The 27,547-nt window shown below is 42.7% G+C and overlaps 1 protein-coding gene across 3 annotated transcripts in view; it reads left to right on the top strand.

The window, feature by feature from the left end:
* Window positions 1-27,547, top strand: part of ABTB3 (ankyrin repeat and BTB domain containing 3) — a 163,204-nt gene that overhangs the window by 72,054 nt on the left and 63,603 nt on the right. For all 3 annotated transcript variants that reach the window (XM_084205615.1, XM_084205614.1, XM_084205616.1), the window contains exon 2: window positions 21,460-21,609. In XM_084205615.1, coding sequence (XP_084061741.1) covers window positions 21,460-21,609 — 150 coding nt within the window. The remainder of the gene's footprint in view (window positions 1-21,459; window positions 21,610-27,547) is intronic.

Genomic DNA, 27,547 nt, shown 5'->3' with positions numbered 1-27,547 from the left:
GTATTTTACAAAAGCAGATTTGTCCTGTGTTTCCAGATTGCCTGGAATATTACCTGTTACAGATGGAAAATCTGTTATGGTTTTTTATTTTTTGTCCCAGGAGAAGGTACCATTGTAGCTGTTGAGCCAGAGAAAGGGTGGCTAAGTGTACATTGCAAACACATTGATGTGAAGCCATCTATCTCGGTGACAGCAGGACAAAGAAACACAGCGGGTGTTACAGTTACTTTTTCTTTCTTTGTTATTGTTTTTCTCTAGAATGAGGGACTTATCACTGTAATCTCCTGTTATTTCTGCTTTTCTTCCAACTTTACAGTAGTTTTTGCAGGTCTCTCTCAGTTTTGTGGAAAAGCCCCAAAACCAACAAAACCAAAACCTGGCAGTGGAATAAAACCATGTGTGGCAGGGTGCATGCACAAGAGAAAAAAAATTATGACTGCAGTAGTAAATCTAATCTGGCAGTTCTTAGTTCTGGAATAAATGACCTTGAGACTTTAATTTTCCTTTGGTGTGGTTTGGATATACAGTAACGAACTTGTTTCTGTGTTATGGTTTCTGATTGAGCTGTGTGTAGAATTTCCTGTAACTTTTGTGAATTATCAGCCCAGAAGTATTGATTTGTTTCTTTATTTTGTTACATATATATTGATGAGTACAATCATTTTCCTGCGTGTGTGTCGCTTTTTCCAAGTTTTTAGGATTCTTTGGTTTGTATTTAGTGCATATCTTAAAATATGTGCAATTTTTGTCAGCCATGTAATATTGGGCTGTGACTTTTAGTCCAAGTCATGCTCACACTGGTCACTTTAACACTAGTGGATTGTTAGTGAATGTAATATGTTATAAGGTATACATTTCTTTTGCCATTTAGAGGGATGTACATTGCTGTAAAAAAATCAGTCTTTTTTTAAAATAAGCCTTTCTGTTTTACAACCTTAGAACAAAGAGAGGTAGTATGTGTGTGCAAAGTACTTAGAGAAACATAAAAATTGTAGGAACAGAAAAGCAGTCCCTTCACATCACATCTCATTTCTAGTTGGTGAGTGCCTCATCTCTTCTGCAGCTCTATAAAACCTTTCCCTTTGAGTGAAGATCAGTTGTGTGGGGGGGACAGATTTATTCCATTCCCCCATGTACTTGATTGTGGGCAGTTTTTGATGAGTATTTTTTCCAAGGGTTGCATTTTTCACACGTGTGACGGTGCAGTGGCTCCCTGTGGCTGCTGGGCGTGGGCATAGGGCAGGCTGGATCTGTGCTGGTGTTGGTATCAGCTGGCAAAGCCTGACCAGCATGAAGTCCCAAGGTTAGATTCCATTACATGAGTAAAATTGCAGCTTTTTGGTATTTCTGTATTGCTATGGCCAGGATCTAATGATGCAGCTTTTTATCTGCATGTGTAGCTGAAGATTAGAAGGAATTACTCCAAAAATCCACCTGTGCTTGCAGAACTTCCAGTGTAATTTCCACTTTCTCCAGGTCCCCCCTTCCTCCTTCTGCTTAATCCCCACTGCACTTGCCAAATGTTTCCACTCTCTTTTCTGGGTAACTCTACAGATAAGAGACAGCCTTTGGAGTAAATCCTTGTACCTCTTTATCAATTTATTTTATGCTACACCCAGGTTTTTGTGATACATTTGCTTCTAACAGCAAATGTGATCTGTCTGTACCATTCACGGATTTGCAGCTTCCTTGTCTGTATATCAAAGCAGGAATAGCACTTTAAATTGAAGACTTGTAGTCTTCAAGAGTTTGAGGTGTAGATAATTTTTTTTAATTAGTGAATCCTATTTAAGATGCTAAGCAGAAAGGCCCTCTTCTCAGTTGGTGAAATGATCCCAGTGAATCGCACACAGTTACTGTATAAACTGGATCACTTCTAACATGGAAGTTGTGTTCTAATTACACTTCTCCCTCTGCAGCAGCCTGCTGACCTCACCATCCTCCAGTGCTGGACCCAGCTGTTGGCCTTTATCAGCATTGTGTGGTGGGTAGGGTACACTTGGAGGACTTAAGGACTGCTGCAATGGCCAGATTTTAAAGAGGACTTGTTAAACCTTATATTGTTACACTTATGCTTGTTTTCCTAACACAGTCTGTGGCAGTGCCCAGCTATAGAAGTGTGTGATTTCTTGCTGATCTGACACCAGCCTTTGTGTTGAACCCACTACTTAAATCTCCAAGTTTTCAAGCTGCAGCTTGGTATAAAGGCTTGATGATGTAATTATTTTTGTTGGCAAGCCTAACACTTCAAGATGTTCCAGAGTGAATAGTGATGGAGTCTGTCAAGTGATTTCTTGAAATCTCTGAAGTTTATGATGAGTGAATTTTGCCATTCAGTGCTTTCCTCAGTGATTAGCCTTACAGTAGAAATCTGGTCAACACATGAGCTTTTGGGTCAAACTGTTCACTCCCTTCCTCTTTCAGATATCCGTGGATATTTTTCTTTCATGTTTTTTCTTAAAATCAGTTCTTTGAGTTCATTAAATAAAAGTTTACAGAACTTGATGCAAAGTTTGCATAAAATGACAGAGAAAAAAATTTTTAAAATACTACCAGCAAACTATGCTAAATCTTGCCAGCCTTTTTTGAGTACCCATCACTGAGGCTGGGTATGGCTTCCAAATGTTGTTTCCAGCAAAGACTGACAAATCCCAGATGAATTTTAGGTTCAATTGCTTGTAAATACTTGTCTTTTGCATGTGTTTTCAGCTGAGGTGGTTAAACAAAGGCTTTGCAGAGGTGAGTGTGTTCTGCCTCTTGTTTGGATGGGTTGCGCACCTTCTGGATGGCTCTCCTGGCATCTGCTGCTTCCCCTTGGGATTTTGGAAGGAAGGGAATAACAAGCTGCTGATGAGATCTAGTTAAACCCAAAAAAGAAAGAGGGGACCAGATTTTCCCAAGTGTTTTGCTCAGTGGTCATCTCAGTGACTCTGTTTCTGTTGCTTCTTATTTATCACTGCAGTGATGGAAAACTTGAACTGGTAAAAAAAAAAATATTATTTTTATGGTAGGATTTTAAAAAGCCAGAAAGCAGTGAGTTGACGAATAAAAATGTCCTACCATCACTAATCTTTATTGTGCTGCTGATAAAATCAGTACTTGTTTTGCCTTGTCAGAAAGCTGTTTCCTGCAGGCTTTGTCTGGTGTAGAATATTCTGCTGAATCCCTGGTCGTGTTAAAGTCATTTATCACTGTCTCTTGGGGTTTTTATTAAACTTCCCTTAAGAATGAAAGGGTGATGCATTTATGTTTATGGGAATAGCTGAAAGCAAGGAACTGCTGTGACATCCAAGCCAAAATTTTCAAATTGTGTTATACTTAAAATCATGATGGTTTGTACAATTACTAATTTCTATTAAGTCCTTTGTGGCATGTTTGCATTCAAAGCATGACATAGCCAGGGGTTCTGCAAAGCACTTGGGCTCTCCAGTCCCACCAAGCAGCTCCAGCAGTGAGAGGTGTTGGGACCCTGCTCTGCCATTTGGCCCCCAGGTTCTGCCTCTATCCCCAAACCTGCAGGGCTCTCTTCTGTTTTCATATCACTAAAGCTCGAAGTGTTGGAGTGATTTAAGAAATAATGGTAAGATCATGAAACAACTTGTGAGAAATAATCTCTTGGTTTGGGACTTTTGCATGAATTATATGTGTATTACTCTGTATTTTTCTAAACTCCGTCAATACAGATTCCTTTCTGTAGCAGTGAATTATTTTCACTCTTCTCTCTCCCTAGCAGACAACACAAGCTTTTCTTTGGCATTCTCCTTTATCTTCCCCTCCCCCACCCCCCAAAAAGATGAAAGAAAAGCAGGAGGCTTTGATAGATTTATTGCCTGTAAATCTATGAAAGGTGCTTCTAAAAATCTCAGACTGAATGGCTGAGATACCAGGGAGGATCCAGTTAAGTACCATGTCTTATGTGGTCAGTAAAGTTCTCTGCCTGTTTGATAGTTTTCCTAAAGCTCCAGCTCCTGGATTCCTGGGCTTTCTTGAGAACTTTTGCTCCGACATGCAAGAGAGTGTGTTTTCTGTTTTCTTGTTTGAAGAGATAAGTTTGACAACATGACTAGAGTAGAGTGTGTGCTGAAAGCTGTGGAAATAAAGCAGCAAATTAAAGAACTCCAGTTTTACTCATTAAAAAGTTCTTTATTTTTAGGCCAGTTTAGAGGCTTTTTGACATGTGGTTTTTCCAATAGTGAAATGTTTTAAAGTATCTTTGAGGCTGTTAAACAGTTCAACTGAGCAACTTCATAACATTTCACTGCCCTTGAATATTTGTTCATATTATTTGAAATGTGTGTACTTTTGTTTTGGGGTTTTCCCCCCCTTCACTCTCCCGGGTAGGCTGTGCAGTTTGGTGAGCTCTTTAATGAATATAGTGTGCTTTTGTCCTTGCAGTTTTCTTTTGCTTTTGCTTTTTTTTTTTTCAAGGTGCAGTTTTAAGAATTAAAATATTATACATCTGGATTTATTAAAGTCACAGTGCTGGGTGAGGGGAGCATTTTATTTTAAAAGCACTTCATTTTCACCTCTGGATAGCCAATAATCTCTGAAATGCTCCCAAGGAGCAGAGCCTGTGCCCTTCTGCTACCGAGGCCAAGTCATCTGCACATGTTTAAATGAGCGCCACGAAGCTCCCATTTTCAGTTTTCTTTTGAGAATTAGTTTGTTGATAAAACCTGCTGAGGGAGCTGCTTATGTGGTGTAGTGCTTCTCAAGGTGCTTTCTAAATGTCACTGAAACAAGCTTCTGTGGCATCACTAGTTTTACACAGGGATAAGCAGGAGTCTGCACTGGTATTTTTGGAGGCCAGGCAGGGTTGGGCTCATGGATTAAGTGCTCTGAACAGTGGTTCTGTTGCAGGTACTGATACATCTGCTCCTGTTCAAGGCAGCAGATTGCAAGCAGTGCACCTTAATTGTGTAAACTGAGAGGTCTAACCATACCCACTGGAGTCATGGAGGCCTGAGGAAAATGAATGCTCTAATATTAGTTAATTGCTTTGTAGATATATATTGAAAATAAGAGTTCTAAGTATCTTGGTAAATATTGTCTCCTTTATTACAGCGATGTATCTCATTTTATGGAAGTCGTTTGCAGCAGCACTCAGTTCGTGGTGCTGAAGCAAACCCATCAGTGTGCCTTTTGCACTGCTTTGTGCCGGTGGCTCCCCTGAGCCACAGGATGCTCACCCACACGTGCAGCTGCAGGAGCTGAAAGCCGAGCCCATTTCTGTGCCTGCCTGCGGCCACAGCCCACAGACCACACGGCACCTACGGATGTCACGTAGTCCCTCGGGGGACAAGTCATTCTCACAGCCTGGGGCGGCTGCACGGCGCTGCTGCGGCAGTGAGAGCCAGCCCGGCTCAGGGCAGCGCCGGTTCCCTTCTCTGGGGCCGGCAGCGGCGTGGCTGTGTCATCGGCCTCCTGCCGCTCCCGCCACCCTCGCAGATTCCCGTAGGCTGTGGCGTGTGGAGATTTGGTCAGCGGCCAAAAGAAACGAATGGAGGGAATTGGATAAAGAGCGGGTGTTGGCACAGGCACGGCCGCACCGGCGGGAGCCGTCCCTGAGCGGGATTTCCACAGCAGCCGGGTCACTGCTGTGTGTCACCAGCCGAGGGCCAGCACGGCAGGCTGCTCGCAGTCACCTTCCACTTCCAAAACTCTGGGGCCTGCCCAGCTTAGCGGCCGCTTCTCCAGCGTGTCCTGCGTGAACCTGCATTCAATATCAAAACAGTCAAGTATCTTGTGCCTGGACTGCAAGGTGGGGCACCCTGGGGCTCTTAATTTAGGGGGAAATGTGGTGGCTTAGGCGCTTGCAGGGTGATGGCTTGTGGCTGATGGGCTGCACAGGCTTGGCAGGGCCTGAAGGCTTCATGGTCAGTAGATAAACTGCCATTATCCAGCTGAAAGTCAACAAAAACATGTTTCCACCCAGTCTAGATTCATAGAATCACAGAATGGTTTGGGCTGGAAGGGACCTTTAAAGGCCTTCTATTCATACCCCCTGCAATGAACAGAGACATCTTAAGCTCAGTCAGAATCCTTTGAGCCCCATCCAGTGTGATCCTGAATGTTTCCAGGGATGGGACATCTGCCATCTCTCTGGGAAACCTCTGTCAATGTTTTACCTCCCTCATTCTAAACAAATTTTATCCTTATATCTAACTAAATCTATTCCTCTTGTCTCACCAGAGCCTTCTCTTCTGCAGGCTGTAGAACACCAACTCTCTGTCTGTTTTCTTAGAAGTGTTCCCCTCTTATCATCTGTGACATCCTCTGGACCCATTTCTACAGGTCCATGTCTTTCATGTGTTGAAGACCCCAGAGCTGGATGCAGTACATCTATATTAATATATTTCTGATCTTTGGATGAGACATTTCCTTAGTTATTGTCCTTAATGTTGCCTTCACCCAAAGAAGGTCTGCATCTTCTGGCCGTTTCCAGGATGCATAATCTGTCCCTGTGGTAGTATTACATATTTTGAATCTCTCTCCTTGCTTGCTTCAGACTGATTTCTTGGTCAATCTGCTTTTGAAGTACCTGAATTAAGGTGTGCTGCACAGTAAAAATGAAATGCAAACTGGTGTTTGTTTCAACAGAGCTGTCCTTACATGTTGCTGCCACACACCCCAGGAAGTTGCTGTTAACTCACGAAAGGTATGGGCATGGCAGATCACATGAATATTATCACACACTCAGCTGTCAGTTCGCTCCCCAAAAGCATGCAGAGTGGGTTGGTGTAAGGATTATTTGCCATCATTTATGGTTTTGTTGTTTTCCTTCTCTACTGCTGCTTGCATTAATCTTTTATGTCCTATCAGTAAAGCAGAGTTCACGAGCTCCTTATCTCTCTTTTCTACATTATATTAGTCTGTGCTGACTCTTGAGTTATGTGCCTAAGGATGTTTTAATCATACTTTAATGGTCCATGAAAGCCACTGCTTCATCCTGCCTATTTCTCATGATTCTGAAATCATCACAAGAATATTTTCCTTGTTTTCTTACAAGATCTTCAAGCAGTCTGTAGCAGTCATATTTTACTTCACCCCCTGTCATGATGTGCCGACCCCAGACTGTACTGTTTGTTGTATGAACAATTCAGATTGTGAAGATCATGAGAAATGAGTTCAGGGCCGTTGGTGTCTACGTCTGCATCTTGTTTCCCTATCTCAGATTGTGCAGGGGAAAGCCATGCTGCTGGACTTGCCCTTTCTGGGTCAGATCTCTTCTGAAATATTTTTTAGCTTGAGAACTCCAGTGGTGGAATTGCCAGGTGGCAGCTTTAAAACCAACCCATAGCCAAACACAAAGGACAGATCCTCAGTTCCTCTTTCCAGCTGTCTCTGAAGAAGAAAAACTTGGCTCAGAAGTTCCAGTTGTTCACATTGTGATCAGGGCAAAGTCAAGGTTTCTTGGGGACCCATAAATGTGAGCTGGTAGAATTTTTAATCTTTATGGGGTTCATTGGAGGGTAAAACCTTTATTCCCAGTTTGTGGAATTTTGAGCACTGGTTTGGAAGGCTTTCAAACTGTTACATTGCCATTGCTTTTGCTGTGATTGTTACACTTATTGCTTTGAATCACTTGAGTCGGAGGTTTTTGCCCTATCTGTTGGCCATAAAGTTTGTTTGAATTCAAGGTTTCAAGTAGTGGCTGCCTAAGCAGAGTGGAGAGAGAGCCCATGGTCGTGAGTCAGTATGGGTGATGTGTTAACAGAATTGATTTCAGAAACCAAACAGAAATGTGTCAAATTCCATAGCTAAGCTTAGTGGAAAAAGATGAAACTGCCCAAGGAAAGAGCTTTAGATATTTGAAGTGAGTAAGTTTCACTGCTTTCCTATGCCATGGAGATACCAAGAACAATTTCTATGTGGAAAAAGAAAAGATGCTAACCTTTTTTGTCAAAATTCCTCTGAATAAGTGCAGTCTTTCAGTTCTCATACTGGCAGAATTGGGGAGGAGGGAGGTTGCTTCCACATCTGCTAGGGTTAGAAGCAACTTTCTTACACAACCAACCATTTTGAGTGTCCACTAAATCCATTGTTAGTCATTTAGAGACATGATTAACATGAAGAATTTGGACAAAAGAACTTTCTCATTATGCAAACTTTGCATCAGAAAAGATGACTCGTGCAACATATCTTTCACATGTTGCATCTGTGTAACATATCTATAATGGTGCAAGAGAAAATGATAGTTTCCCATTTAAAATGAACAGTTTAGCTTTGCCCGTTAGTAATAGACTAGTTAGTAATTAGTTAGTAATTTTTTGTCTCTGAGTGCATTAAAGCATCATTTAAAAGACCACAGCAGTAAGAGGAATTGCATTGGTTTACTTAATAAGGTGTTTTCTTGCTGATGGGTTGGTGCTCTGTGCACCATGTTCAGAAGCTGTCAGGTGCCTTTGTGGCAGCGTCCTTAGCCCTGTCCTGTGGCTTAGCCCTCGCTCGAAACACTGTGAGGAGAAGAGTCAGACCCCATGGCCTGTTAAGTTTTGAGGTGGAATGGAAGCACAGATAAGCAGGGGACAGGGCATGGTGACTCGTTTGCATGTTGTCTTTTTGCTCCAGCTAAGACCCACCAAGAGCTGTGTATGTGGAGGCCCTCCAAGCATCTCTCTGCACAGCCCAGTCTGACTTCTGTTCCAGCTCTTAGCAGCAAGAATTGCTTCCCTGGTTACATATTTCTGAGCAAATGAGCTCAAAGTAAGTGACCATTTTTCAACAGTGGGTACTCTCTGAGAAGTCTGGATACAAATGCCTGCTTTAATTTCACATTGTATGTGTGCATACATACATACGTACATATATGAACTCTGTTTAAATCTCTTAATGAAGCTTATAGATCACCCTTGGCCTTGTGTAGCAGTCCCTGTGGCTAGGGTCAGTGGTAGTGTGTTGTCCTCTCGTGGCTGGAGACAACAAACCTGCAAATGATTTAAACTGCAGGGTTCTGCCTTTTCACTAGAACAGAAGTAAAATAAGAAATTACAAATTTATTTTATTTTCAGATTGGGAATTTAGTCTATTTTTGTTCCTTTTCCTTCTGACGTGCAGCTGAGGCAATGAAAACTTGCTTGTAGTGTTGTGCATTGCAATTAAATTTCATGGTGTGCTTTTATGCTGCAAAGCAGTAGTTCTCATTGAATCCATGTCTTTCCCAAATAAAATGAACTACATAATTCTCATGCAATTCCCTGTGCTTCATATAACTGTTAGTATTAAGAAATCTAAACCAGGGAGCATTTTGTTGTGTCTATCCATAGAGAATGTGATTGGAATAGGTACAACTTTCATTAGTTTAGGAGCTGAACCCACCTGCATGACTCCACAAACACACATCTGTTTGGGGACTGTACCTGAGTGAAAGAAATTGAGTTTATTGTTACTGGTTTAGCAGTTAATTTTGGTGTCTTTCCTATCTAAGATTTTGACTTGAATCAATTTTGAAGTGTTATATTCAGTTTCTGTGTCCTTCATTGCATATAGTGCTGCTTAAGTCAGCCAATCAGTTATGCAATGCTGACCCACTGAAGCCCTGCCTGGAAGTTTCCAAATACCGTTTGGTTTCTTTCAGTCTGCTTCAAAGTGAGAAGGCTAGATAAAATCAGCAGATCTGATGTAGCTGGCGAGGCAATTACAGATACCTGCTGTATTGTTGTATCTCCCTCATTTCAGTTGCTTCTGATATGGTGCAGCACTATTTAGCTTTTTCTAGGGCACTCAGTTCCCCCAGAATGAGTCAAAAATGCTTTTTTCTTTTTTTCTTAGTGGTGGGCTTTTTGTGTGTGTGGTGTGGGGTTTTTTGTTTGGGTTTTTTTTTTTTTTTCTTTTTAGTTTCAGCAGAGTTGTCTCAGCTGTTTCTAAAACCAAGGCTGTGGGAGCAGAACCGCTCTGTGGTTTGTTCCTCAGCCTGGTTTTGGTGCTTTAGTATTTGGTGGAGCTGTGCTTGGAGGTGAAGCAGCTCCACAGGGCAGCCAAGGCAGGGCTGAGGATTTGTCTCAGTCCCTGCAAGGGCACCAGTGGAAAGATGGGAGCCCACAGGGAAAAGCATTTATTCAAAGCAGAGGATGGATAAGATGCGTCACGTCAAAGTCATGCTGGAAGCCACACTGAACCACAAAGATAAAATAGTGAGCATGTTTATTCTTTAGCTACTGTCTGTTCAGTGCTCTGGAGAAGGCTCTGACATAGAAATGGTCATATATTCCTGTACTACAGGGTTTTTGGTGTTTGTTGGTCTGTGTTGATCTGTGAGTTCCTAGGTGAAGCAGAGGAGAAGATTAATAATGCAAAGGTTCAAATCTTCAGATTATGCATAAATGAAAAGTGCGTTTGACCTTTAATCACTTTAAAAATAAATGTGCAGCCTCTCTGGGAAAAGTAATAGAGGGCATAATTTTAAAAAATCCATTAACTATTTTAGGGATAAAACTCTGTATTTTCATGTAAAATCCAACGTGTAGCGATGCTTACGTTGCATGGATTGAAAGGAACTATTAGATGTCTGTAAAATAAACTTAAGTCTTTTTTGGATAAACCAGTAGCCATGTAATGAGCTCATGCACACAGTTTGAATTGTAGCTGAGTAGGGAAGTGTGTGTCTATCAGCACTATAAAACCTGAATTATTTGAAGTGGGTTCAGCCAGGCAATCTATAGTGCCAGTGATCATAAATGTATGCTAGCAGCATAGTCTAACCTCTCTTCTTGTAAATTTTTTTCATTGTCTGTAATGATTTTGCCATATATATGTGTGTATATAGGTTAACTTTTACTGGTCAGAACTGATTTATTGTTGTGGGTGTCTATATTTCAAAGGACTGAATGGTAAAACATGTGCTATTAACAGGCAATTCCTATTTAGTAAGCCAAGAGGAATTTTGGAAGAATGTAAAGATTACTTTTAGAAAGGACTGTCATCTGGCTGCTATCCAGGGTTTCCAGTCAGTGAAAGTTTCAGGTGAGTATTTGGCTTTAAATACATGGCAAAACCCCACTGAAGCACATGCTGAAGCTTCTCCTTTCCTGAGGGAGGATGGGTACCTTGGCACCATGCGGGTCATGGCTATCAGTCCCTGAGCTCAGGTGTTTACAGGTGGGCACATCTCACCTGCTGGGGGTACCCCAGGTGATGTACCAAACCATACAGAGGCTGTGGGGCACGTCCTGCTGAGGGCTTGTAGGCAGTTTAGGAGATTGCCATAATCCTGCATCGTAAACTTTGTGGGTAGGTGCTTTTTATCCTGCTGTGATAATCTGTTTGCTTAGTGCATCCTTAGCAGGGTGGGAGGCAATATAGTCAATTCTTGGAGTGATGGGATACTGCCCTAAAGCCAGTAAATAGCAGCTTGTGTTTCTAAATCATCTTATCATTATTTACTTTCATTAAGCTTGGGCTTTCATGGTGAGGGTGGAGTGGCTAATCTGATAGTCATCTGTGCAAGCAGTTGAAAAGAAATCCTAATTACTTACACTCTTCTGTGGGCTCCACACACTCCAGCTTACCCAAAACTTATTCCTTGGGGGGCTAACATCCTGACCCCAAGTCAGTGAGAGTTCAGTCAGACCTGCCTGCATTTTCTTGGTGAGGCATGTCAACATGCAGCCGTACTATAATTTTGTTCACATGTATTCATAGGTTTCCTTGCAGCCCCTATGTGTCATGCATTTTCAGGTTTGATGGCTTACTGACTGCAGACTTAACTAATTTTATATTTATTTCATTAAAACACATACCTAGTGCCTTCCTAGAAACCTTTAGGACTGATGGTTTAGTTGTTCAAATTGAAGGATGATGATGATTTTGGCAGCTTTGTGATATTATGGTAGCATTGCCTGGGCCAGAGTCCAAGGTTTTGGCATTTGTGGAAGGTGACTTAAAAAGCAAAGAGCAAGCACCCAGCTCTGCAGGAAGTGGTGTCATTCTCCCATCAACCAGTCACCTCACCCTTGAATGGTGAGGTGTTTTCACCAGTTGGAATTGCAAACAAACCATCCTTATTCCTGCTGTATATATCAGGTTCACATCAGCTTTTGCATATGTAACTGGCTCCAAAGTGCAAGTGATTGCTCCATAGACCACAGGTGCTTTGTCACACTCCCTCAATCTCATTTCCAGATGCTTTCACCCAGGAAATGGGAAGGGTGCAGTTGGTACCTGCAATGGAAATGCCCCGTGCTAGTCTCAGCGCTGTGTGTCTGCTCTGCTGTGTATTATTTATTGAGTTATGGATAAGCTGATGGTGTTACAAAGTGAAGGGAGGGCTTTTTGGCAAGCAACTCCTTCTCCTGTAAAAAGCATACTAATCTTTGCAAATATTCAAGCAAATGGAAGAGATGTTTTTTAGGGTTTTCAAAGTATTCTTGCCAAGTGTATGGTGGAGTATTAGTGCAACTACTCAGAAACAGAAGCACGTGAGTGGTTTTGGAATGATGTGCCTGACCCTTGAAGTCATCTGATGCCAAAAGGATGGTGGAACACAGAGAAAGCAATGGAAAATATGCTCTTTTGGACCAGGAATTTTGTACTGCTTACTATAGCTGCAGTACCTGGAACATGAGCCTGTTTGGATTGTAGGTCTGGCAAAAACAGAAGATGACATCCTTGCGTGGGATTACTCATTTGCAGTTTGATACTCAGTCTGTCTTCTCAAGAAGCCCAAACCAGCATTGTTACAAGAAGCTCACTGCTCACACCTGATAGTGCCCAAAGAGCTTCTGGGGCCTTGTGTGTCAGACGCTGGAGGAGACAGGGCTGGGTCAGGAGAGATGCTGTGTCAGCACTGTGGGGCTCTCAGGCTGTGCCCATATCACAGTTCTGAAGGGGAAAGCTTCACTCCAGGCTGGGCATTTCAGGGGGCCAGGTAATGAATGGAGGAAATGACAGGCTCTGGGAAAGTGTATTATAAGCTATGAATCACTGAATCCTCTCTCATTCTGCTGTTATCAGCTGACAGGTCTTTGTCCGTAAAATAAAACCCACTAACGCATTCTTAGTCATTTTTGATGACTCAAAGGCTTAGACCTTCTTTGAACTCTCAGTCTAAGAGGAACTTGTGCTTGTCTTTAGCCAAACCCATTTTTGCATTTGTTAGTGCTCCTGCGCATTCCCAGGGTCACATTTCTACCAGTGCACATCCTTGCCTCCTGGAATATGTGTCTTGCTGCAAGAGGCTCTCTCATGGTTCGACTGGGTGCCATCAAATCTGCATTTCTTCCAGCTTTCTCACTCGCTGGTACTGCTAACACATTCATCATGATCTTTCGTTCCATCAGGTTCTCCGTGACCTCTCAGCTTCTTCTTGGGTTGCCGCACTGAGGGCTGAATGTGTTATATTTATTTGCATGTGGCAAAGAAGAAAGATGGTACTGGCATTTTTAATTGTTTTTCCCTTTTCTTTTGTATCTGAATGCCTCCTATCAAAAACTAAGACAAAATCTTTTTTCCCAGACATCATGAGTTCTAGGGCAGCATAGCTTAGATCAGGGTAATCTCAAGCTGATGGTACTCAACGTGAAATTAACGCACTATGTCAGCTCTAACATCTCCCTGCCAAAAAAATCACAACTCTCCTTGGAACTTCTTTGGTCACTGTGACAGTGGAACAGCGTGACTGAGCAGAGTGTGCTGGCCTGCAGTTTTCCTGTTCCAAAGTTGATATAAGGCCCCTTTGTGGCCAACAGGGAGAGAGCAGTAGTGAAAATCGCAGGGAGGTGAAGGCACAGGGTGCAGCACATCAGTGCCCTTGCTGTGGCATCAGCTGCCCCTCACTGTGCTGTCATCCCACGTGTTGGCTGTCCAGCCAGTGGATGCCTGCTGGAAAACAGCATCCTCAGCAGTACCGCAGAGACCACTTTAGGAAACTGGGACAAGACTTCGGGCATAAGCATGAGGAGGTGGATCATGCTTCTCTGGTGGACTGGCTTGCATTTCATGTTTACTGCTTTTGTAGTTGTTTCTGTGGTGGTTTTGAGGATTTTGAAGTTTAGCAATTCAGTTTGGCAAGACTTAAGATTTTCTTTTCCCTGTATCCTCATAAAAATAAATGTAAAGCTGTAGTTGGTGATTTGGGAGTTCAGTTTCTATGTTTAGGGGGATTTAATTTTCTGATTCTTCTTTGTTTTGTAATATATAACCTGAACAATCAAATCCATCTCACGTTCCACTTGGTTGTGCACCACTTAACTGCTTGGTGCTAGCAGAATCTATCCTAATTTAGTTGAATTGCTGTTACTTGTATGCCATTTTAAGCAGCAGTGATTGCCACTCATTATCATTAGGCAAAAACTATTGCCTTTAGAGGGACCTAATAGGGAGGGCATCCCAGTTAAGTAGAATGTGCTCTGCTAAGAAACTTTGGTACGGAAAGATGTCACCATCTTGTTTTGTAATATAATTCTGTTATCTTGTCTTTCTGTAGCGTCTGCTCTAGTATCTCACAGAGAGGTGCTCTCTGCTTTGGATGATTTAGTTAGGCTCTCAGTTCTGTAATTTTTAAGCATTATTCATTTGCTCTTCTCCTGTTTTTTCCCCGAGAGAAAGAGTGATCTCCTGTGGTTAAAGTGCGTTAACTAGAGGCATTATGGTCTTTTCCTGGTTTTCTCTGACACTCTTTATTTCACCTTGAATCAGTTACTAAACTCTCCTATGCTTCACTTTCACTTTCTCTGTATATTAGATATGAATTTTACCCTGCCTGCATAATGCCAATGTTTTGAGGTGAAGTATAGAGCTTTGGAATGCCTTTTCATGTCATTGGGTACTGGGTACTAAAGACACACAAAGGCAGCGTCCCTTTAGTCTCCTGATTCCTGTTCCTGCTCCACCCTTCCTCGTTTGGGCTGCTCTGCCTACTGTCAGACTCCAATTGTGGAAACTTGATCTCACCACCTAGCTTTCCCAAGTGCTTTGCATTTTCTCCATGCAAAGCCACTCCTTGTTATTTAACTGGGTTGGAATGTGTGGAAAGAAGACACTTTGCTCTTCTTGCCTTGAATGGTTTCCAGGTCCTCCGTTAGATGAAAGCAGTGGCTGATATGGTGAGCGTTAAAGTTTTCCCTGTGCTCTCATTTCTGTAAGGAGAATGTTTTCCATCTGCCTTGCCCATCAGGTGGACAAGCTGAGCCTGGGAATGATGGCACAGATTGTTTAAAACAATGGGAGAGCATAGGGTTTCTTTCCAGGAGTGAGCTTGGACTGTAGTAGTTTGTGTCACTTTACATTCACCAGCTCCTGCACACCTGGTGTGGGGGTGCTGAGCTCAGGGTGCTGCTGATCCCATATCATCCCTCCAAATCTGCTGAGCCCCTGGGTGGTGTCCTCCTCATGTCCTCATGGTCACCACGGCTGCGGGGTGTGAGGTCGGGAGGGTTTTTTGCATGTTGGAATACCAGCCAGGAGGGCTTTGCACCTAGTCAAGTATTTTGATGTTGCAAAGGCAGCCCGCAACACCTTTGACCCTTTTATTTTTTCCCATACACCTTTAGATTGTAGATGTCAAGAATGCTCTCTGGTGCTGGAAAGTATTTTAGTACTTGAGCTTGTGGAAGAAAAGGGGTTGGTTTTTGGTGGTGGTGGTGGGGTTTTTTTGTTTGGTTCTGGGGTTTTTTTTTGGTGGTGGTTTTGTTTTTGTTTTGTTTTATTATTGATGTTTTGCAAGCTCTTTAACTTCTCATGATTATGGGAGAAGACTGGTCTTAAACACTTTCTAGTCCTGTGTTCCCATGTAATAAAATTTATAAATTGTGGTGACTGAGGCGATTTTCTGTTCCCGAAGGTAGTCCTCCTGGGTAAGGTTGGCATTTACTTGAGCAGTGTAATATGCAACACCACTACTGGGGACAGCTCAGGGTTAACTACCATTTTCAGGCTCATTTTGTACAGCAATTTGCCTTATATCCATCCTGCACACTTAAATTCTATAAACTCTTAGGAGGATCCAGCTATTCCTTGCACTGGGAGTATAAACTCTTCTCTCAATATATACATTTGCTTAAGATGTAATAGATAAAGAAGGAGGAAAAAGATTATTTGAATTACTTTCTCTTGAAGGTAGTAGCACTTAAAGAAAAAGAGCAAGAGAGCAGCAAAGCATTCATGTTTATATTCAGACTCTAAATTGGTATAAAGAAGTCTGGCAATCTTTCCAAAGGAATGAATGATGACCTGTGAAAAAAGTATTTTTTGGTGTTTACAGCACTTACATTTTTAGTGAAAGCAAACACATTTGTATTAGGTATCTGCTAGATTACTCAGCAATGGGTCAGTTTGAATCACATTGTTCAGTGGCTGTTTTTATTAATTCAATGCCTTTGAAAATTTGTTTTGTTTAGAGCCTGGGATTTGAATACTAAAGGAGAGGGAGGAGGCAAAGAATTTGAGATTTGGATGACATTAGATATTGCAGACCCATAAATATAGGCAGTGCACACTTCTTACTTGCCTTGTTCTATCACTTTATGTACATTTATATGTGTATATAAATTCAGCAATAGTTGAGATATGGGCACCATAGGTGCCATGGCTTCAGGAATTGTTTGGGCAAGAGCTGGTGTATAAGTGCAGGTACCTGTCTAAATTAAGAATAAGTAGAGAAAGCTTAGATTTTAAAAAATGCCTTTTTAAACGACTCCTCTGTATTTAGGTGAAGTTTGGTCTGCAGTCCCTGTATTTCTCCTGCTCTGAAAAGCTGTAAGACACCACACAATGGCTGCTGTGTCTTGTGTTGGGGTTGCTCTTTCTCGGGATCTCTGGCTGGTCAGAGTGACCCCGAGATACCTTAGAAAGTCTCTTTTCTCAGCCTGGCAACTGAAGAAGGAGTCAGAGCCCTTCAGTTCTTGGTCTCAAGGTTGTTTATTGTATCTTATCTATAAAATTCTTTCTCCTGTCCAGCTGAAGTCTGCTCAGCAAGACAGTCAGAGGCACTCTGCCTGCCCCCGGGCAGTGTTATGTCTTTGTACTAAAAACTGTGTATACAATGTTTACAATTACTTTCCAATACCTATCACCTATGTTAGACAGTGAGCTTCTACTCTGCACCAATCTAAAAGGGCCAACATCACAGCAGAAGATGGAGGCCAAGAAGAAGGAGAAAGGTTGGGCACGCCCAGATTCTTCCATCTTGCCCCCTGAACCCCCATTCTAAAAACCCAAAAATCTACTTTTTCACCCCGTGATAAATTCACTATCATTCTGCTCAAACTGTTGGGGCTTGTACTTCTTCATATAAAGGTTGGTAATTGTTTTTTCCAAGGGCTAAATCAAAGGCACAGGGATCTTGGGCTCTGTGCCAAGGTCTCTGAACCCCCTGACAGCGTCTCAAGCCCTCCAGGGCAGCCAGAGGAATTTCCTGGATTCCCACAGCTCTTGAGTCTCAGGTCCTTCAGGCGGTTTTGCTGGGGAGGCACTGAGGAGCTCTGTTGGGACTGCTGCTGGGCACTGAGTTTGGAATATTTGTGTGATGCACTCAGTGCTGCAAGGACAGCATTGGTCAGCTCTGTGGCAAGCTCTGAAAGAAGTATGCAGGAAAGCATGGATTTTTGTGCCAAAATCTGCTTTGCAGTGCAGGGTGATGCGTCAGCTAAGCCCAAGAGGTGGGAATGTGCATGGGGAAGCTGGAAGAATTAACAGGTACCCCAGTCTTTGGATGAGTTTGCAAGAAGGTATAAAATAAAGGTATAAAATAAAAAGTCTTCACTTTGTAATTTTGTGCAATACTTTGGTGTGGGATTTTTAAGTCCTTAGGGATTGAGCTCTGGCTTGTGCTTTAGCTGAGCCCAGAAGGCAGGGAAATGTGAAATGTATTAATTGTGCATCAGATTTTCTCTATGGTGTTGCTTTTTCTCTAGAGATTTGGTGGGGGGAGCATTAGGAGCTTATCACTGTAATTTTTTTTGGCATCCTGCTGATTTTAAAATGTATGATTTTTCTTCAGTCTTTCACCTATATATTGCAGGGTACTCTGAGGCCAAGGGCAAAGTGAGTACAGCAATGCTGGGTATGGCCCATTCTGGATGTGTCCTGGGCAGATCCATGCCCAAGTAGGGTACACAGACAAGGGGAAGCACCAAAAGAGGTGACAAAATCCAAATACATGGGAGTGCTTCGGCTGTCCTGCCGTGCTCCAGCGCCTCACAGCAGCTGGGCTGTGGCTGCTGCACATTGCTGGGCGGCACAGAGCTGGCAGGGATGCACCGACAGTCTGGCCCGGGGTTCATGGGGCAGCTGCCGACTGCTCCATTTCCACTCCGGGAAATCACGGGGAAGAAGAGGGAGAAAATAATGGGCAAAGAGGCGCAGGCTTGAGTAACCGTGCAGAAAGGAAGGACATGGAACAGTGCCAGTTGAGAGAAAGGACAGGTACCACTGTTCATTTCTGAAGATACTGCACAGAAATCATCGTGTGGAATGACAGATAGAATTGGCAGTGACAGCCAGAAAAGGAACAGGGAAAAACTCCTGGTTTTCAGGCCTTTGGAAGCTTGAGGTCCTCACCTTCAACACAATAAGGCTGAAAAAGCGAGTGAATAATACCAATTGGTAGAGAATTAAAATAAGGAAGTTGAACTGTAGCCAAACCCAGTGAAAAATGATGGTGACTTTTAAGAATTTTCTATCTAGAAAAAAAGATATTTATAATCACAAAGTGTTTATCTTATTCCCCTCCCCTTCAGTTTGATGTGCTCTCCCTTGCTGTAGCCTTTCATCAGAAAATTTGAACTTTACATCAAACACTGACAAAAAGAGAGGGGTTTTTTCTTCTAAAAGGTATTTTAGTTGCTTTAAAATTTTTAGGGGAAACATTTGAAGCTACAAGATTGGCTGAGTTGCATGCCCAAGCCATACAATTCCTTTTTTCAATGCTTGTGAAAACCAGATTTGATCCAGCAAAATTATGAGTTACAAACAAATCTTCCATCACCCCACTGGTCACTCGCTGTGGTCAATTATAGTTTTGATGTAAGAATCAGATGTTTGGCTATTGTGTGTCTCTGCTAATCTCCAGCCCAAGTGTAACCCTTTGGCATGACACATCCTATAATTTGTTAAGTTTTCTAACAATAGTTCATTTTGCATTTCGTTGGTGCTTTTCTCTCCAAGAGCCTAAGAATATGCTCCCCTCGCTAAAGACCAGAGTAATTAATCATTAGGGCTGTTTGTAAGGAAAAGACCTAGTTGTGGGTACAGAGTCATAGGCAAAGTAGAGAATAAAATTTTTATATCCCACTGCATCGATCACTTGGAGAAGTATCTTCTGTATATAATTATAATTTTAAACCATTTGAATTTTATTTGTAAAGTTATCTTAAAGCCATATTTTTTTTCCTCTGCACTTAAGGTGTGTTTTCATAGAAAAATTATCCAGTTCATTTTTTAAAGATGTCATAAAGGTGATTGTGCTCTATTTCTTGTTTTTAGAAATCTGTTAGAATATTAGATCATTTTTACATCTGTTTTCTGCAGGGAAGACTCTTCCAATTTGGTCTTAATTTCTATCCATTAAAATGATAAAGAAGAATTTTAAAAAATGAGAGAGAATACTTACTAAAATATGCAGGCAAGTCTGCATTTTAAATGCAGGTGTTGTACTTCCTGAGCTTTGTACATCCACAGAATATAAATGTTGATCAGTGCACCAAGTGTTTATGAGAGTCAGCCACTGAGTGATGGCAGGAAAATGGGAAGAGCTTGTTTGATAAGCTGTTGTCGCTTTTATTTCCTTACCTCTCGGCTTTGAATTGTTCCCTCCCTGGTGCTGTGTCAGGTGTCCTGCTCTTTCTCTCCAGGGCACTTTCTTACGGGCTGTGTTACTCTCTCCTGACCTTCTACACGTTCATGGTGTTGTTACAAGCCTGGGACCAGAGCTGGGGCTGGGAATTACGTTTGTTCCTGCTCGTCCATCTCCAAGATTCGAACGGGCTGTTGGGGATTTTATTCTGGTGCCACTGCTGCGTGCAGAGGATGATCCTAGTTTAGGTTGCTGTCTCAAGGCCATAGTGGACAAGACCTTTGGTCTTGGTTTTCCCAGGGTACACCCCTGCTTTCTTCTTTGGAATGGGCTCATTGAACCTGTGTCACCTCTCTCCTCTCAGGATGGATGTTTTTAGGTCTGTGCTGCAAATATAACTTGCAGACTCAATTGGTTGCAGGGAGGAGATGGATGTGAGGAGGGGAATCCAAGGCAGTTTGGTGAAGCTAACAAGATGTCTGAGAAGCATCTCCTTTCCGGTACATTTCCTGATCTTGTAGTGCTCCAACAGTTGACAGTTCTATCAATCTACCGACAGAATTATTGGTCACTAGAGTTAGGTGTCATATATTTACTGAGCTGGGAAATGAAGCAAGTTCTTCCCTTGAAGAAAAGCATTAAATATGTACCTATTCCGTAATGGTTTTGCAAAGTCTGCTTGGCCTATAAGGGCAGAACCTACACTGTACTTAAAGGAAGGAGAAGTAAAAGCTAATGGAAAAAATACATTTCCTACTCTAGCCTGTTTTCAAAGGTAATATTTGGAGATGAGATGATATTTAATCATTATAAAGAGGTATAATTCCACTGTCTCCAGTGGCTCTCCACCTGTATATGTCCCAGAGGGATTAGGAAGGTGATGCTGTGAAAAGCATAGCCAGAGCTGACTGTACAGCGTCTGGCTAGGGAGGAGAGCTTGCTCTCCAAGCTGGACCAATGAAGCTGTTGCCCAAGGCTGGTAATGCAGTGTTTGCTCTTGTAAATATGTTCTGATTTTTAGCATGATAATGATTTTGGTGAATAAATAGACGCCCTCCATCTATTCCTGAGGGTTTACATGTCATGGCAGAAAGTGACTTTTGTGCCTGAATGAATGTGTATGTAAATCATTTTATGTCAGTAGCTTTACTTTTGCCCTACACCATGAAAATTCACTGCTCTAAGGGCTTCTGCATAATGGGCTTTTGGAGACCAAGCAGTTCAATTGCTGGGAGCTGTATTTACAAAAGAAATTCAATCAGCCATCAATGACACTTACAGCATCTTGATGCTGTCCCTTATTTTGGCAAATGACAGTGAAATCCCCTTGCAGGAAAAAGCTGTAAATGTGTTGTCTGTCTCATATATAATTTGAAAGCCAATCTTTAGGAATTCTGAGATACCATTAGATACCATTTTCTAATAATTTTGTGTAGGTTTAGAGTAGTTTCTTGGAGGCTTCTTTGAAACTTTCTTGAACTCCCCTTTGAGCAATCCTCCTAGGATTTCCTGTAAGAATTATCCCGAGGTGACATCATAATCAGCTTGAAGATATTCAGAAGGGCCACTTCTGTCATCGGTGACATTGAGTTACAGATGTTGGTTGTCTTCGAGCCCTGCACATGCAGGCTGTGTCTTGGAATGTCCCCACAATGATGGTGTGGTGGCAGCAAAGTTACTCTACTAGCTGTAATGACACTGGACTTCTCCTTTCTTTTTATCCAACGTAGGTGTTCTCTGCCTGCCGGACAGCTTGAACCTTCACAAGGACCAGCAGAGGTCAAACAAGCCTGGGGAGGTGCAGATGTTCAGCCAGTCAGAGCTGAGGACCATCGAGCAGTCTCTGCTTGCCACGCGCGTGGGGAGCATCGCCGAGCTCAGTGAGTACCAGGCTGTTGAGAATGTTTGGATTTCTTTCCTTGAGGCATAGCTACTGTGCATCGCCCAGTTCTGCCGTGGAGAGATGAGGGGGCTGCATAATGTTGAAGGAGATGTTGGGCAGATCTAGCTGCGTTCATGCTCCATTGTTAGGAGGAAAGAAGTGTTGTGCAGACTCGTAGCAATGCCTGTGGCTTGTTTGCATACATTGATCTCGGTTTTAAAGGTGAAAGATGCTTTATTCCTTCTTCCCTCTGTTGTATTTGAGAGCACCTCTCAGCCTGGCCAGATTTGCAGGTGTCTCTTTTATTGGTATCCTGTCTCATTTCAGTGGAATGTCTGTTTTATGATGGACAGGCAGAAAGCTGAAGGCTGCAAAAAGTAAAGGAAATATTGTCACATCTTCAAGGCAGATCTACTTCATCCTCTGTTAGAGAAGATCCTTTACCTGCCTTTCCTTCTCCAGCCCTACAACTGCACCAGAGAAATTAACTCCTGAAAGAATAATTGTTTGCTATTAATCAAAGAACTTTTTGAGAAATAGGAGAATCTGACACTTGTCAAAATTTGAGAACTTGGCTTTTGGCACTAATAAATGGTAAGAGGCAAAAGCCATATACATCCTTATGTGACATGGAGATTAAATTACCAGAAGTGCTTTATTTAAACTTCTTTTTTTTTAAGAGAGAAGCATTCCAATCACATGTTTGTGGTCTAGTTAGATACAGGAAGCTATGTGTGGGAAAACAGAATCATTCAGACAAAAAAAATTTGGGTTTTTTTCTGAGGTTTTTGAGAAATACTATCAACTATTCTTTTCCTGAGGTCTGTAACGAAATTTTGGGGACAAATTGAAAATACTCAAATCCATGAAGATACAGGCTACCCAACCTACTGCTGTTCTTATTGATGAATTGTGTGTGCGTTTTTTGAAACTTCCTGTAGCCATGGGAGTCTCCTCTGTAGCTCCATCCTATCATCATGGTTCAGTTTCCTCCTGTTCATGGGTCATGATGTGGGTGCACCAAGGATGTCTGTCTACAAGACACAAGGTGAATTTCTGTTTTAAGCTTGCTAATTTTAATTTGCTCTGGTGCAGCATCAACAAGCCAAGAGCCTTAGTGTGAGATGTTGCTCTGTCTCTGGAATCAGGTGTTTGGTGTTATTTAAATGAAGTAATTTATGCTGATTTATTTCACGTGCATGAAACCCACAACAGTACTGTCTGTGTGCCAACTAAATTATGCATGATACAGTTCTCTTTCTTACAGTTCATATGGTTGGGGTTTAATGTGTAAGTAATTTGTGGGTATTTCAGGATGGGTGGGGTTTTTATTCTGGATTTTTTTTGGACCTTTGTACTCAACCCAAAAGCCAGACTTCTTAGATGGAGCACCTCATCCCATTTTACAGTTTGAACTCTATCACCGCTAAGTGTCCTACCTTAGATTCAAATGCTTGGTTGGTGGGGTCTGCTTTCTGTGCATCTGTTGACTGCAAACGCAGGCAAAGCACTCTTCAGGGTGGCCAGCTGGAAGAGCAGAGCGCCCCAGTGGGAGTTGGATGCAGCTGTCAGAGAGGCTGGCACATCCAGCAGGCTGGTAGCCCTCCAAAAAGCCCTGTGGCCAACTCGAGGGATCCTCCCTGGCTGCTGCAAGCAGATGCATGTCAGGGAAGCAGCAATGGGAGGAGCAGTAACTGGCAAAGCTTGCAAGGCTTGATATGCTCAGTTGGGTAGAAATCCGTGCTGTGGAGCAGTGCTGGTGCAGAGTTCAAAACTGAGCTGTGAAATGTGGAAGGAGTTGCAGCATGTTGGTGGGCAAAATCCTCATGAGTTTGGAGGAAAAATCATGAAGTGGAAGGAAAATGGAGTAGTGAGGGGATACAAGTAGGTTTGCTCTTTTTTTACTGCTTGTGTGTCTGTCTCTGGCATCAGCAGTGGCTGTGAGCCAGAGGTCACAGCAAAACCTCCGCCATGGAGGTGGGTGGGGAGCCACAGCGTGGGGCAGAAATGCAGAGCAGTGGAGAGAAGGTGGCAAGAACACCTGGGGATCATAAAAGCAAGAAGGCAGAAGGCAAAGGAGGATTTATTATTGCCCTGGTGGTGTGAGGGGGATGGACATTGTAGAGAAGAAGATACAGCAAGCATTACCGTGGAGAAAGTGAGATATGAGGGAAGGATTGAATAGGAAAAGCACCTGCTTTTGAGGGGGTAAATAAAGGTGATGAGGGAGACTCTCTGGATAGGAGGGAATTAAGAGGATAGCACTTGACAAGAGGATTGTGAGGAAGAGGAGGAGAAGGAGGAGATGGCAACAAGAAGCGGATGACAAGGACAGAAGCTCGCCTTGTGGACCAGCAGAGGAAGTAGTCCCCAGGCTTGTGACTGCATTTTCCCACCAGCTTGCAATCTCCCAGGAGCCAGGATTTAGTTTCTGTTCTCTTCAAAAGAGCACAAAAACAAGGGCAAGACTAATCTTGTAATAAAGCAATTTAATTTTATCTCAGGAAAAAAAAATATTTAAAAAAGCAATTCTAATTGAATGAGATTTCCTATAGTTTATTGACATGAATAATTAAAGTATTGTAAGTACACAGAATAACTGGAATTAACAAGTGTCTGCGTGCAGAGGAAAGGCTCCTCTGCTGTCAGTTCTACCCAGCATCCTTGCATGGAGCAGTGTGACCAACTGCTGAGCTGCTGGAGGCCTTGAGACCAGGGAATCAAATCTGTCCCATGGAAGACTACAGCTTGCAAATGAGACCTGTGTTCTGCCCAGCACCTATATTTCTGCTCACATCTTCTTAATTTCTTTACTGTCTGTCCTAGGTGAAGAAGAGATTCACAGGGTTAAAAGCCTTGTATCGTGTGGTATCTTTACCTTGCCCTACCCACGATGGTCCTTGTGTGTCTGCACCCTTTGTTTTTTCATGTATTGTCAGCATATTAGAAAAGACCATTCAGGTAATCTGGGTCTCCCTGGGTGTGACAGAAGGTAGGAGAAAACTGGGGAAAGGTGGGATGGCAGGTACAACCAGATGGGGAAGGCAGCACCATCTGGTGATGCTGCCATTGAGGAGTCCCCCCTAGTCAGACAGGTGCACCTGGACTCACGGATGCTGCTCTGGTCCTGCCAAATCCTGCTTACCTGGTGCTTCTGCTCTCATCTCCAGGCTCAGCAGGCACTGGTCCTCACTGGGACACAGCCTGGCTGGCAGTGGCCAGGTGAGGCAGTGCTACTGGCCATGGGTTTCTCCCCAGAAAATAGGAAGAATAGGTGATGTTGCTGACTTAGGGGGAAAAAAGGGAGTTTACATCTCCAGGGCTTAGGAGGAGAATGTAAATAGACACCTAATTCTGCGCCACAATTACAGCAGTAATGCATGATTCGAAGGCAAAGGCTTAAAATATAATGAGCATGGCAGAAAGTTAAGGAACAACAATAAATCTGGTCTATATTATATTGGCATTTAGTATTCAGCAATTGTAATTGCCTACTACAGTGTGTTTTAAAATAATGTAATTTCATTTGAAATGCTTATTATATAGACAACATTGGGAAGAACTGAAGCACAGCAAAAAATAATAGGATTTTAAACAGTAGCCTGACAGTACTTCACTGTTGAATCTTAAAGAAAATATTTCACAAGACTTTTTTTTTTGCCTTTTTATTCTCCCTTTTTTTTTTTTCTTGTAAGATTCCTGTATTTCTAGACCTGACCTAGCAGAGAAAGGGAGTTGATCTGTTTGGGTTTTTTGCAGAAAGTTTTTGGGATTCTCCTAGATTTCTAGTTCATCTCTTTCCTTTCTTCCCTTTCAGATGTGAAAAAAAATAAGTAGACTGAATAGAAAAAAGACAGGAACATTAGGGAGAGCTTTTGCTGTGGAGAAATCCCATGATACTGTGTTTTGACCTTTGAATATTTTTCCTAACTTCTTTATATGCATGTTTGCAATCCACAAAAATTTATGTTATATTTGTCTGCATAATGGTCCAAGACACCTATTCATCATCTATCTAAAAATACCTCTGCTGGCTGGGAGACCAAATGCAGAAGGAATGAGGCTCATAACTGAAGGTCATTGCTGTTTTTTGGGGTGAAGGAGGGCCCTCTTTCTCTGGAGTGTGCATGCAGGTGGTGAGAAGGCAGAGCAGAGCCTTAAAGTGCACTGGGCCCCAAGAAATGCTTGTTCTTCACTGCCTTGGGGTAAAGACTGCCAAGGTGTTAGTGTGATGTGGGACAGCCACCCTGTGCTGACGTGTGTTTGTAGGGCTGCAGAAGGCTGTGTGTCTCAAGCAGCACAGGGAGATAAACCATGGCACAGGATATCGTCCAAAACATCTCTTCGTGTATGTCTTTAGGTTAGAGCAAAAAACTGTTAGGGGCTTGTTTTGGGTGCAATGATGGCCAGTCTCCTATGGCCATCCTGGGTGAGAAGTTTGCCACACAGACTTGTGCAAACCTCAGTGACTGGTGCTGGTATCACTCTGAGTGTTGACAGCAATGAATAATCATTTTCATTTTAAACTGTGATAATCTGAAGATATGACTTAACACTGCTAGTATCAGAGGTTTTTTGCTTTTGAATGGTGTTTAACTCAGAGCAGTCCCCAGATGTGATGTTGAGGCTGGTATTTCCTTCCTGTCACCACTCAGGTCTCAGCAAGGTTTTCCTTTTTGCCATTGGAAAAATGCCATCCTCCATCCCCTTTTTTCATTACACAGCATCCTCTTTTTGCATCCACAGTGCTGAATGTATATATTTCCAAAATAAAAGCCTCCCAGTGGATCTTGGCACCCTTTTAGGGATGAAAGGAAGGGTTACTGCTCAAGTGTAAGTAGGAATGTGATTGCACATACTGATACTGTTTTTCATTTCTCCTCGCAGCCTCAGCTGAGGAGCTGATGAAAGTCTGCATCCCCTCCCTTGCCTTTTCATCTAGTCTCAATCCTCTGCAGCCAACAGGAAGGAGCACTGCAGGAGCCGTACAAATGGATTCATGTGCTCTAAAGAAGAGGTTAAACCTAGGCTTAGAAGCAAATGCCAGGGTGAAGGTGCTTGCTGTAAGGGTGGCATCTGAAGGAGTGCTGTCATAGGAGTGCCTGCAAATTTACTGCCAGAACAAAAGCCCTGTTTGTCAGATGTATTTCTCAGACCAAGCTTATTCCCTGTGAACGGTTTGGCTCATGGAGCACAGTGCTGAGCTAAGCAGAGCTACCAGCCCAAACCTGCCATTCAGATGGAAGTGCTCCCTTCAGCCCAGTGTTTGGCCATAGACTGACAGCCTGTGTATCACCTCTCTAGATCCACTGATGCTTTTCCCAGTTTTCAAGGGCCCTCCACTGGGTTGTTGCCCAAGGTCTCTAGGGCCTCGCTCACCCACTTTCTGGGTGTCTAATTAGCAACTCCTCCTTGCTGATATCCACACATCATCCAGTCTGTGTGTAAAAGTTGTAAGTTGTTGAGATGTTCCTCAACAGAGAAAGCCCCCCTCCCCATCCCCAGTAGAGAGCAGAAGGCAGATGAATGCAGTGCTTAAATGGTTAAATGGTAGTATTTTCTTGGCTCTGTTAAGGGCTGCCTGGTTGCAGGCTTCCCTAGCTGCTACCCCATTCTCCTTGCTGCCCTGAGTGATGGGCTACAGCCTCCATTCACTGTCTGCTTTTGTGCACAGGTGGGGTTGTGGGTTACTTAATAGTCCCAAACAACATCTTGTGTTTCTTCTCTTCCCCCGATACCCACTGTCATCAGCCATAAAACAATACATTTATTTATCAGGTGAGATGAAGCATGAGAGAGGATAATTTGAAAATCCCAGGATACACCCTACTCAGGCTTTATCTTCCTTTTGACTGCCCTGTTGACCAAGGGGGTGGATTTGTGTCTTGGGTAGCAAGGGCAGATTGTCTTGTTGCTTGTCTGGATCCTGAGCTCAT

This window comes from Fringilla coelebs (genome assembly GCF_963513975.1).
Source record: "Fringilla coelebs genome assembly, chromosome: 5".
Taxonomy (NCBI): domain Eukaryota; kingdom Metazoa; phylum Chordata; class Aves; order Passeriformes; family Fringillidae; genus Fringilla; species Fringilla coelebs.
This window is presented reverse-complemented; position numbering and strand designations above follow the sequence as displayed.